Raw genomic sequence first — 12,048 nt, forward strand, 5'->3', positions numbered from 1 at the left:
GTATGAATACAGTGAGAGAGGAAGTATTCACACCCTTTACTCAGGTAAAAGTACTATCACACTCACTGTAAAAACACCCTGTTACCAAAAAGTAAAAGTATAATCCAGAAAATGTTCTCAAAGTGTTGAAAGTAAAAGTACCAAATGCAGAGAAGTTGTGATTGTTATACAGTGTTGGGGAGTAACTAGTTGTATTTAACTAGTTACATGGCATTAAAATACAAAATAAATGTAATTGTTATCGGCTACTGATCAAGATTTTGGTGATTGCAAAGGGATGACATCCAGATTTATTATCTCAGTAAAAAGTTTATATTTAGAATATAGCATTCATTCTGTTGCTTTGAATCTTTTATCCATGAGGGAATGCCTTTTCTTAGCCTATTTCCAAACATTTTTCAGCTTTAGTTCCCAGTTTAAATCATTTATTAGGAAACTACTCAAAAAGTAATCAAATGTGATGAGCCACATTACTCTGATGAGGTAATTAGAATATTTACTTTAGACTACTTATTATATTTTTTAACAGGGAAACTAGTAATGTGTGACCTATTGCATTTTAAAAGAGACCTTCCCAACAATGCTGTTATAATATTATATATATCATTTGATTAATTACTCATGCATGAATAAAAAACAGGGTTTTAGCGTGAGAGTTGGAGAGGTGGAGCTGGTTTTTAATCTATTTGGTAACTGAGGACTGCAACTAATTATTTATATTATGAATTATTCCACTGATTATTTCTTGATTTACCCATTGCTTGGTTTGCAAAATCACAATTATTATATTATTATGATTATTTAAAAGAATACAATTATTGAAATGCTTACATAGAAAAGCAGCAAATCCTCACATTTATGAAGCTGGAACCATGAAATATTTTTGCATGAAAACCGACAAACTATTATCAAAATGGTGCCTTATGACCATATTAATAACAAAGAGCTCTTATTCTCTGGTGCCTGCATACTTTTGGCCGTGTAGTATGTTCATCATTTAAAAAACAACAACACTATGCACTTTAAAGTCTAGAGGCATCTCCACTCTCACATTTTACACGAACATGATGACTACAAAGGGGTCTTTGAAGCTTCATAAGTCCTGATCTCAAAGAAGGAACTGGAGCACACATATTCTTTAGATACATATGTCTTTTGTTTCAGTATGCATTGGCATACATAGTAGGATCTGAACATTTTCCCAGCTTTGTGGGAGAGTCTTTTATTGGATAATAGAGTGGGAGCAGTCCTAACAGCAGGCCATAAACTAATCCCTAACAGCACTCAGTCATTAAAACAATTAGATTTCACTGTGTCTCAGTTGTAAATCCAAATTGCAGTCAGTGCCCCCACCTCTGCATCTCTGCCAGGACCCTCCAGTCTGCAATAGCTGACACATGTAAATATTAATTAATTTTATTTTTAATTCCTTCCTTACTATTACCACTACGCTGTTTTTAAAAAAAGATATGTATTACCTTTATTATTAAATTTTTTATTCCCCCTACACATCATCACACAAACATGCATGCAATACTTATCAAATTTTCCCAAATTTAACTGCTGCTGCAAGATGTTTTTTTTTCCCACCGATACATTAATAAAACAAAGCAAAATTAAGTAGTTTAAAGTTTTTAGTGTTGCCCTCGTTAATTTGTTGTGTTGATGCATCACTTAAAACATTAGAGACTTTTTTTCAATTTAATTTTTTTTATTCTAAAGTAAATGTTTCGAAGATGGAAAAAAAATGCAAATATAATGAATAAAACTGTGACATGCAAAAATGACCAGCATTTTAGATAAAAACAAATTCACAAATTAAGTCATGTTTAACATAAAACAAGTGCTGAGCGTTAAACAGATCAGTTTCTAAGATTGTGTGATATTTTGGAGCCTCTTGTACTCTCATAGACAAAAACAAACTTTACGTGGACATCAACAACAGCTCAACAATTAACAGTAAAGTGAATCTGCAGACCAATTATATTAACCATTTACATTAAAATTTTTTCTTATTGCTGCTTTACATTCAGAAGTATAACCTGGTCATAACAGCCCAGCACATTTATAAAAAGGGTTTTCTTATTGCAAGATTCCGTTGACATTGACAGATAACCATGTCGCAGGAACACATTTTTCCAAATTTCTAAACATACTGCAACATTTCATCAAAAACATATAAACATATAAACCTGCGAGCTGCTGGCTGATACAAACCCTGACAAAAATATTAAAAATGTATCAGCTGCCATCAATGTCTGTAACACAACATACGGTAGAAAAAATAAAGACTTCAAATGTAACGTAGAACCCACCGATGTTATAAGGCTGGTTTGTTACATTTCAAACGTTATTTTCGAAATGGTATTGTTTTATTCGGAGGGCTCCACGGGGGAGGTGGACTGTCTCGGAGTATCGCTTGTATTCGTCTTTCATCTCTTTGTCTCTTCTGTTCCAAATCTTTTCGTACCTGTTAGTAAAAAAAACAAACAAAACAGAAATATTCCAGATGGCTTCAATACAAATATTTCTTTGAGCACTGGCTGACAGGGGTGCACCATCACAAGAGTTAAACCATGCAAATGTTTGGGCACCTCGAGAAAAAAAAAAAAAAAAAACTGAGAAAAGGACCTCCTCGATGGCCACTCATACTGGCACATTTTGCAATGACAACTACAAACCCATTAAACCTCCTATAAAGGCACTATACAGTGCACCATTGCTGCCCCCAAAACACCCTAAGTGGGGCCCCTTTATGGCCACCATATGATGGCTGGATACTGTCGGTTAGGACAGGGCCTCAATTAGCTTCTTTGCCTGGGATCCCCAGAGTCGAGGATCACCACTGCTGGCAGATCTCAGAAAACTGCCACCATAATGGAGGAAATCAACCCCAAAAGTGAGTGAGACCATTTGTTAAAAAAACATATAAAGAGCCACCTCCTTTGATGCCATTCATCTCTGGTGCCACAAGTAATTCAACTTACCAGCCAGTGTTCATACATCTCTAAAGCCATTTTATCTCTCTCTTCTTTCATGTAACGTTCCTCCTCCGCTTTATTTTTTATTTCTTTGCGCTGCATTGTGGCTTTTTCATGGAGGACATCTTTCTTCTTTTCATTCCTTAAACATTTTAAGAAAAAAAAACATAAGTAACAACATTTACGATGACAGTGAGAGGAAATGAAATGTGGCAAATCATCAAGCTTTGACTACCATCTAGTGGTTGATCATAGTCACACCCAGATAGGTCTGAGTGTGATAGGACAGCAGTTAGGTGCGGTGATAAATTTAACTGCTAATCTATATAATGCCATTCGACTAGTCAACACTAAATTAATATACAAATAAAAATGCCAATGAAATCAAAAAAGAGAATGTGATTAATTGCTGATCTGGTGCCTTAGTCTACGTCTGTGAGATAACCATGCCCCATTCTGTTGAAGATAGCAGATGGAAATAAAAAAGCTGTGAAATAATGTGGAATTATGAAATGAAAATCCCCACAATAAAAAGTAGTCCTTTGAAAAACATCCTTAAAACTATTTACTCATTTATATATCTATATGAATGCATTTATATATTTATATCTACATATATTTACTGCCTCATTCATTCATTTCAGGATGTATTTCATAGCCTCATTTACTTATTTCAGAGGCATAATTACTTCTGTATTCATTTATTTACTTATTCACAAGATAACTACAGGTACCAGACACTTAAGTTTAATGCTTGTTTGAGACCTCTTCAAGATATTTTTTAACCATGTTTAAGACTACTTTTTGGACAAATTATCTTTTTCTTAGGCAAGCATTGCAGGTAAAGGTTAGTAAATATATGCGGTCCTGTGCAGAGGTAGGTTTTATACGGGAGGGTGAGTTAGGGTCGTCTGCATTTTGCCAACAGCTAAGTGCAAGTATAAAGTAAAAAGATAGTATGGCCTTCCTGTCTACTTTGTATCACTGGAGGTCAGTGCACAGTCAGAGGTAATGTTTCATCACCCTTTGAATAAATGAGAAAAATAAATAAATAGTAAATGTAAAACCTCATTTACACTCACCAGTCAGAAGTAGCAGATTTGCTGTCTCTCTTTCTTTCTTCCTCCTCTTCTTGTTTTCTAACCTGAAGTTTACGTTCAGCTTCTCTTTGCTTTCTTTGCTTTTCTTTGAGTAGATCATCACGTTCACATTTCCATTTTTCAAACACCTGTAATGTTTAGAATATTACTGATCAGCATATCTTCCCATAGAAGTGCTTATTTTACCCCTCAGAATAATGCTAAATAAATGAATCAACATACCTGTTTAGCGGTTTGCCTTTTTTCTTCCTTCTCTTCAGCTGCTCTTTGCTCTTTTCTGATTGCATCTTGTTTTTCTTTGGCTTTTGCTTTGAGACTCTCTACTTTCTTTTCTTTCCAAGCCTCATATGATGCAACAGCGTCTTCCTTTTTGGTCTCTTCTTGCTGTTTGTTTTGTGAATGATGCACATATGTTAAAATTGTGTTTTTGAGTGTTCTATGAAAGTGCGGTACTTTCAGTTTACAAAAGGGATTATTCACCTTTTTCTTTTTTTCTTTCAGCATTTCCTCTTTCTTCTTTAGCTGCATGTTCTCTCTTGACTTTTCCTTTTTCTTTTGAAGCCATTCCTGTCGGGAGAACATGTAAGTGGGCAGGGATTTTAGTTGCATGAGAATAAATTGTAGAGACTCTAATGCCCTCTACTGAAATGTGTGTCCAGGTGCTGAATAAAAAAAAAACCCTCAGATTTCTGCCTCATGAGGACTGGCAACACTACAAAACTCTCCCTTTAAATTTGTTAGTTATTACATTAGGACAAGTACAATGTTTCAAGCCCAAATTAGCTCTTTGGAATCCATTCCTCTGTATCTGATACCTGATAATAATGTAATAGAAATCTGAGGTAAACACTGGAACATAGAAATTATAAATGGAGAGTTTAATACTCTTAGAAATAAAGGTGATAACAAGAACCATATAGGGTTCTTAGGCTTGTCCCAATAGGAGAACACCCTTCTTTGGTATATTGATGTCACCCAGAACCCACTCTGGGGGTTCTATCCAAAACCTTTCCACCTTCCAAGGGTGCTAACGAGAACCCATCCAGGGGCTTCTACCGAGAATCCATTTATATTCCTAGGGTTTTATCTAGAACCTACCCAAGAGGCTCTAAAAACAGTATTTGACTATATTAATCACAGACAGCGGTGTAGTGGTGGTTTATTGGGCGAGTGTATTACTAGGTAAATGGGTAGGTTATGGAGGAGGAAGTGGGTATACTCTCATATATATTCCAGTGGCTATTTTGGCTGATAGGTGGGTATACTGTGAACAGCTAGGAAAAGTAGTGGGTTTACTGTGAATACCTTCCACCACACCACTGCCCATAGGTTCCCCTCCCACTAATCATGGCTTTAGTTAACAGGTTAGCCTAGGCCCAAGGTAACCACGTCCGACAGCCTTGGGCTTCATGAGACAAAGGGGTAAGAGGTTAGGTAAGACTAAGGGGTTATATGGTTCAGTGCAACTCACAACAGTCATGGTTCATGATAATAATGTATTGAAATCTGAGCATAATGTAGAAACACAGAAATTACCAAGTGTTTAACACTCATCTTTTGATTAGTATATTCCACGTATCATGTACCTGTAATCAAATCATTATCAGCCTGTGTGTAAGATAGAGCTCCTCTAGATGGTGCTGAGGAGAACCACACTGCCTGCCTATAGTCATCACAATAAAACACAGGAAAAACACTGTGGAGATTTCTAACAGCAGCGAAGTTTACTGTCAACATGGGCTCATTTTCACACTGACCTGGTAAACGGCAGCTCTGAGTGAATCTGCTGCTTGAGGCTGAGACTCTTGTAGTGAGACTTTACGATCCAGAAGTTTGAGAGTTCCCAAATACTTTGATTCCACTTTCCTGGAGCACACACTCTGAGGTCTCTGAGTGGTCTTAGAGACGGAACTTGACGTCCTAATTTAAATAATATGACAGTCAGTTAAGTGACTACTCTGTTGTATCCGCATGGCTACAGAAGTATCTGTTATTACAGCGCGTTGACCAACCTGGTATCAAATGATTTTTCATGGACATCAGAGAGTTGATGTGAGTGATCTCCTGAGTCTGCCTGAAATAAGACAGTGACACATTTACAGAGACTGTGAGTAATCAGAGCATATCTGACATGACACTTTCAGTCACACCTGATAATGAATGACTTACATTAGAGTCTTCAAATGATGTGGAGTACTTTCTCTCCTGCTCTTTACTGTCATCAGAAATGAAGCCATCTAAAACAATAATTGAAAATAAATCAAGAGAATAAATGACCTAAATTTAAAAAAATCAAGGTTATGGTGCTGAAGATGCAGATTATTACCTCTGGATCCAGAATCGACGGTGGATTTGGTGAAGAGCTGTGACTGGTCACTTTTACTCGAAGAGGATTTGCTGAGGCTGAATGAAACTGGGTGATCTCCTTCTGTCCACTACGGTGAAACAACATAACAAACACTTGATCCAGATGTTTCAATCTAAAGGGACAATTCATCCCAAAATCATTAATACATATTCTTCCTCTTACCTCTCGTGCTATTTATCAGTCTAGATTGTTTTGGGTTGAGTTGCAGAGAGTTGGCGATATCGGCCGTAGAGACGTCTGCCTTGGTTCCAATATACAATATATATTGTGCTGTTCAAAGTGCCATCTAGTTCCATTATACTGGAGGGAAAGTAGACATCTCTACAGCTGATATCTTCAACACTCAGCCACTCACACCAAAACAAACTAGACTGATAATCAGCACTACAGGTAAGAAGTAAAAAAACGTAGTTTTGGTTTTGGGGTGAACTGTCCCTTTAAAATACTGACTATCCAAGCAATGAGACATGCATGTGGACTGCGGTTGCTTACAGCGATGTTGCTGGACGTGTCAGAGGAAAGGGGAATGGACATAGAGGAGGTCTGGGGCCTGCTGAGATCCTGAGATTCAGCATCTTCAGCTATCTTCTCTGCAGCGTGAAGGCTCAATCCAAGAGTCCTTTGCCTCGGTTTAGGCCTGGGTGGCTCCCTGTCTGTATCTGAACAATGAATTTGTGGAAATATAAATTCAAAATCTGCAGGCAAATAACATGTAATGTGCCCTTTGTGGCTTTGTACATGAAGCAGTGTAAACAGACCTGCTGAGGACACGTGTTTGAGGTCAGTTGCTGACAACTGTGGAGTCTGGGATCTTTCTCCAGGAACAGAGTTGCTCTTCTCCTCGGGACCTGGAGTCTCCATCACACTGTTGTCAGATGGTAAGGGTAACGGCATGTCCATTAGAGTGTCACCTGATGTTTGATATGACAGAGATATACTTGAGCTCTCTCTTGTGATTTGAGGATCGTGGGACTCCCCATCACTGCTTTTAGATCGTATGATATCTTCGCTGGCATTTGTGGAGCGTTGTGATGAAAATGAGTCATTATAATTGTTGTGTTGACCGGTGGAAGAGTCGGGTGGATCGTTTTCACGTGACTCTGATGCTGTTGTGTCTTCTGAGGGAGAGCCGATTCTTTGGGATTTCAGAAATGAAACTCTCTTTGTCCTTCCATGTTTGCCTTCATCGTCTGAAATTTCAAAATCATTGATTTTGGATTTACTCTTCCCAGACTTCAGTGCACTGGCCTTCTTTTTTCTTGATTTAAGGAGTTCATTCAAAAAATCTGTGAAACATAGAAAGTGACAAGTAAATGACAACATAACCGACCATTAAACTGCATCTATTTAAGTTGACAAAACACTCTAAACTCAAGGTCCACTTAGTTCCTAGATTTTTCTGGAGCCTTAAACTGCATCTTAGCATCCCTTCCTAAGAAGATGGCTGCTGGCCAACTGAGCAAACTCCATCTACTGAGGAAGACTGTGAGATGTGGTTGAAAACTACAGAAAAAGTAAGTAGAAAGTGAACAAGCAAGTATTTCCAACTTTCACACTGAATATGCATCTATCTAAGTCGAAGGTGAGGTGACAATAAAAAATGTTATCCAAACCCTGACAACAGCAAGAGGAAGTACAAAGTACAGCAACTGTGTTTGTTTTGGCCATACGGTCTGTTGTGTTGATGTTCTGCTGTTACTCCTGTTTCCATCCATCATTTTCTGCTGCAAAGCAGTTATAGAAATCCTTCATCATACTGACATTGGCGGGGGAGAATTGTGTAGCAGCGTATCCCAACTTTTCTGCCTGCTTTAACCCTACAGCACAGTAATCTCAAGTACGCTGTCATTTACATCACGTGACATTTTACAAATGTCTTCATTGGACTGTTTCAAAACTGATGTTATCTGACACTGCTAATTACACAGAATACGATATTGTGACAATATCTTTTCACACAGAATAAAGTGGTGCTGAGGTTGACAACATTTTGGCTTAGTACCTTTTCAGTGAAGGTAACATTTGTACGACTATATACTTTAATTTCTCTGCTCTCTGGCTAACTAGATTTCACACACTCTACTCAAGCACTTTAGTCAAGTCGATCTAATTATTTAGCTCAGTAACAAAAATCACAAATCAAATTTGTGTCAAGAGGCTTTCCAAGTCTTAGAGCTGCTGTGAAACGATGCCTACTTGGGGCAAAAAAAGGTTTGTCTTGGGTGCGTCGGTACAATAAACAAACTAGAAAGGACAGCAGAGGAGATACCTCTTCTCTGTAACTGGGCTTAAAAGCCACGAAAAGGTCCACCAATTCAAGAATAGTATTTTTACTATCTATATTTTTACATCTGTGCACAAAAAAGGTGCTCAAAGTGCAGAATAAGAAGATAAAGAGTGAGTGAAAAGAGCCGCAAACGTTTCAGACTTTTTTTTGCACTTAGAGCACCTTTTTTGTGCACAGATATCTTAAATTAATACACAAATTTCGCATTGATCTCAGCCTGTGTACATTCAAGAGGCTTACCAAATCCTAATTATTTTATTTATTTATCTATTTAAAAAAAAAAAAAAAAGATGAACTACTTGACAGACCCTTCGCAACTGCATTTGAGTACCCCTGGTGGAGAATCACTGCTGTAAAAAAACTGCCATTTTAGAGAGATTTTTTTTGAAAACCTCTTCACAGTTTCTTCAATTTGTTGAATGCATTTTGTTGTGAATCACAATTACATGCATACAAATATGAAGTAACTCACACAAAGTGGAGTAAAAGGAAGGGCATATTGCTGCATAGAAATCAACTACCATTAGAAACAGGTAAAGGTGACAGACTACAATTACAAAGTAAACAAAAGCGAGGCCTACATGCAGTGGTAGAGGAAGCACTCTGATCTTTAACTTTAAAACAGCAATACTACAGTGTAAAAATACTCTGTTAGAAGTAACAGTCCTGCATTTCAAATCTAACTCAAGTAAAAGAATAAAAGTATTGGCATCACAAATATACTTAAAATACCAAAAGTTAAAGTACTTATCATGCAGAATGGCCTATTCCATAATAATATATATTGTATTGCTGGATTACAGTAAGTCATGCATTAATGTGTACATCACATTCATGTTACAGCTGTAAAGGTGGGGCTAGTTATGATTACATTATACAGTATATTGTGGGTGAGCTCAACCTATAATACATCATAATTTATTAGTTTTTATTAATATATTTTGTATCATTCATTTTAAAGTTCAAAGTACCTAAAACTGTCAAATAAATGTAGCCTGGTGGAGTAAAAAGTACAAAAGGCTTCCCAAATGTAGCGGAGTATTCGTGTAAAGTAGCAGAAAATAAAAATAGTCAAGTAAAATACAAGTACCTCAAAACTGAGTAAATGTCCTGAGTTACTTTCCTCCTCTGCCGAACATATTGAGAATCACGCGCACAAGCCTTTTTAATTATTAAGTTATTTTTATGTTCTGTCATCTTACCATCTTCATCTTCATTGAAGTCATCAGAGTACGAGTACTGGTCTGGTTTTGTTTTGCTCGCCCTGGCGGAGACGGCAGCCTGAAGTTCATCCTACAAAGACATAATGTCATGTTAACATGACTCTTCATAACCGTCTTCAGAAGGCTGTCGATTTAACTAATCCACTTCTTTGTCGTTTGTTGGGCATTCAGACTGCACACAGTAAAGCTTTTACCTGAAATGTTGTTCTTCTCGATGTTTTGGGGCTTTTTGTGTACGCCAGGAACTGCTGATTTGTCATTCTGAAAACTATCAACACTTTCCTCTGACCGCGTTCACCGAGATTAGCATGCTAGCTGGTGTTACTAGTTCACTGTGGTAAAAAGCTACTAAGCTTCCTATGCAGACGTTATAGCTACATTAGCATTATGCTAAGTTTGACTGGCACATGACTGTTGTCTGATTCAATACATACCATACAGCTATTCATAAATGATACAATCTAAAGGCAAACTGACAAAGCTAACGTGGGCTAACTGAATTGTTGATGGTAACCCTGGGAAACGTAGAGTGCAGTTCCGTTTCAACACTGCGCATGCTCAGAACATTACTCAACCCAAAGCTCCGACACTGAAAAAGTTCCGAATAAGATAAAAACACAAATATGTAATACGGATTATAAAGACGCATTTTGCTGACTAGCACGCCAGAATGTAAGCCATATTGATTTGCAATTAAAATTTATGACTTTTTTCTCATCTCTTTGTATGTAATGTGACCCAACATTAATATAAACAGGAAAAAAACTTCCTCTAAAATCCCATATGAAAAGGTGAGTCATTAGGTCACATTCATATAAGTTAAAAAAAAAAATCAGGAATTTTCCACAAAAATATAAATAAGAAATAGGAAAGGCACTAAAATCCCACATGAAGAGGTGAACACTGTGTCCAGTGCAGTGATACATTTTGGTATTACATTCGAGTCACTGGTTCATATTAAATTAAAATGGTTAAAGAAAATCATGAATTTTTCATAAAAATATTCATGTAAAATAGAAAAAGCACTAAAATCCCATATGAAGAGATGTGTTCTGTGTGTCAAGTGTGGTGAAACTTTTGAATTACATTTGAGTCACAAGGTCACAAAAGTAACCTATATTTCCTGCCAGATGGGTGATATTTTAGAGCAACAATGACATTTTATTATTCAACATTTTTTGGAACAGTTAATTGATAATACTTTTTTAACTCTAATTATTATTGAAGACAGGCGTCTAAAAAATATCTGCCAAAGCTCCAGATAGAACAGAGCTGCAAAAACACCATCACAGTCATACAGTATAATACACCAATGTGTTAAACAGAAGTTTTCAGGTCTCCTACTTTAGTGCTACAATTTAAAAGAAACTGAAGTGCAAGCAAAATTTCTGCATTCAAATTTTTAGTTTAAGTATTAAATTATCTGCATCAATTAGCAATACACACTCAAAACGCATCAAACTGAAGTCCTAATTTAATTATAATCTGTGGTTTATCTTTATATATTGCATTAATGGTTTGCTACAGTGCAGTCACCTCTAAGCAGCATTTTAATGTTATGGTTGGTCAAGGGGTAGTTTCATGAGTAACAAAGCATCATGTTTTTTAAGATCATCACAGGTTTTGTATTTAAAACTGTAATCTGCTCAGTAACAATTAACTATAGCTGTCTGGTAAATGTTGGAGGGGAGAAAAAGTACATTTCTTTAAAAAGTAGAGTTGGTATGCCACAGCTTAAAATGGAAAAAATCAAAGTACAAGTAAGCAAATGTTTTAGCTAAATCCCACATGGTTATGTACTTATAATGCTTTGTTGCGATTATGGACTGATAAAATACACACAGCTGCAGGTGTTTGCAAGCTTATGTCAAATGTTAAAAGCCAGAAAATAATATTTTTCATTAACGACACAACAGATTAAGTGTATCTGCCTTGGTGAATGCAGAAACATAAAAGGTTATAGTAAAAACAGCCGGGCAAAAAGACTGAATTCTTTTTATTTTTTGTTTTGTTATAGGAAAAGTGCATAGTTGAAGCCCTTTTTCTCTTCGACAGAAACAGTGTAAATCAAGGTCTCTGTGGTACCAGA

At 36.6% G+C, this 12,048-nt stretch overlaps 1 protein-coding gene across 2 annotated transcripts; it reads right to left on the reverse strand.

Annotated features, from left to right (window-relative positions):
* Positions 1–1,720: 1,720 nt before the first annotated feature.
* On the reverse strand, positions 1,721–11,803 carry map9 (microtubule-associated protein 9). 2 transcript variants are annotated; one of them, XM_050044083.1, is made up of 13 exons: positions 10,154–11,803; positions 9,939–10,029; positions 7,208–7,735; positions 6,942–7,108; positions 6,408–6,516; positions 6,251–6,318; positions 6,094–6,155; positions 5,839–6,001; positions 4,562–4,648; positions 4,304–4,465; positions 4,064–4,209; positions 2,988–3,123; positions 1,721–2,470 (listed from the first exon to the last, which is right to left on the reverse strand). In XM_050044083.1, exons 1-13 carry the CDS (start codon positions 10,217–10,219, stop codon positions 2,351–2,353), a joined length of 1,905 nt encoding a protein of 634 aa, XP_049900040.1. In that variant the 5' UTR covers positions 10,220–11,803; the 3' UTR covers positions 1,721–2,350. The 2 variants fall into 2 exon arrangements, with proteins under 2 accessions (XP_049900040.1, XP_049900041.1); XM_050044084.1 differs by having other exon boundaries at positions 6,094–6,151; positions 6,247–6,318.
* Between the last annotated feature and the right edge of the window lie 245 nt (positions 11,804–12,048).

This window comes from Epinephelus moara, chromosome 5 (genome assembly GCF_006386435.1).
Source record: "Epinephelus moara isolate mb chromosome 5, YSFRI_EMoa_1.0, whole genome shotgun sequence".
Lineage (NCBI taxonomy): Eukaryota > Metazoa > Chordata > Actinopteri > Perciformes > Serranidae > Epinephelus > Epinephelus moara.

What these genes read in the sequence shown, in the direction of transcription:
- map9 (XM_050044083.1), bottom strand. Translation starts at nt 10,219, where the DNA reads ATGACAAATCAGCAGTTCCTGGCGTACACAAAAAGCCCCAAAACATCG. An exon ending in ACACGTCCAGCAACATCGCT is followed by an intron (nt 6,517 to 6,941) that starts GTAAGCAACCGC and finishes GTTTCACCGTAG; the next exon opens with TGGACAGAAGGAGATCACCC. An exon ending in TCAGAGCTGCCGTTTACCAG is followed by an intron (nt 4,649 to 5,838) that starts GTCAGTGTGAAA and finishes TTCTCCCGACAG; the next exon opens with GAATGGCTTCAAAAGAAAAA.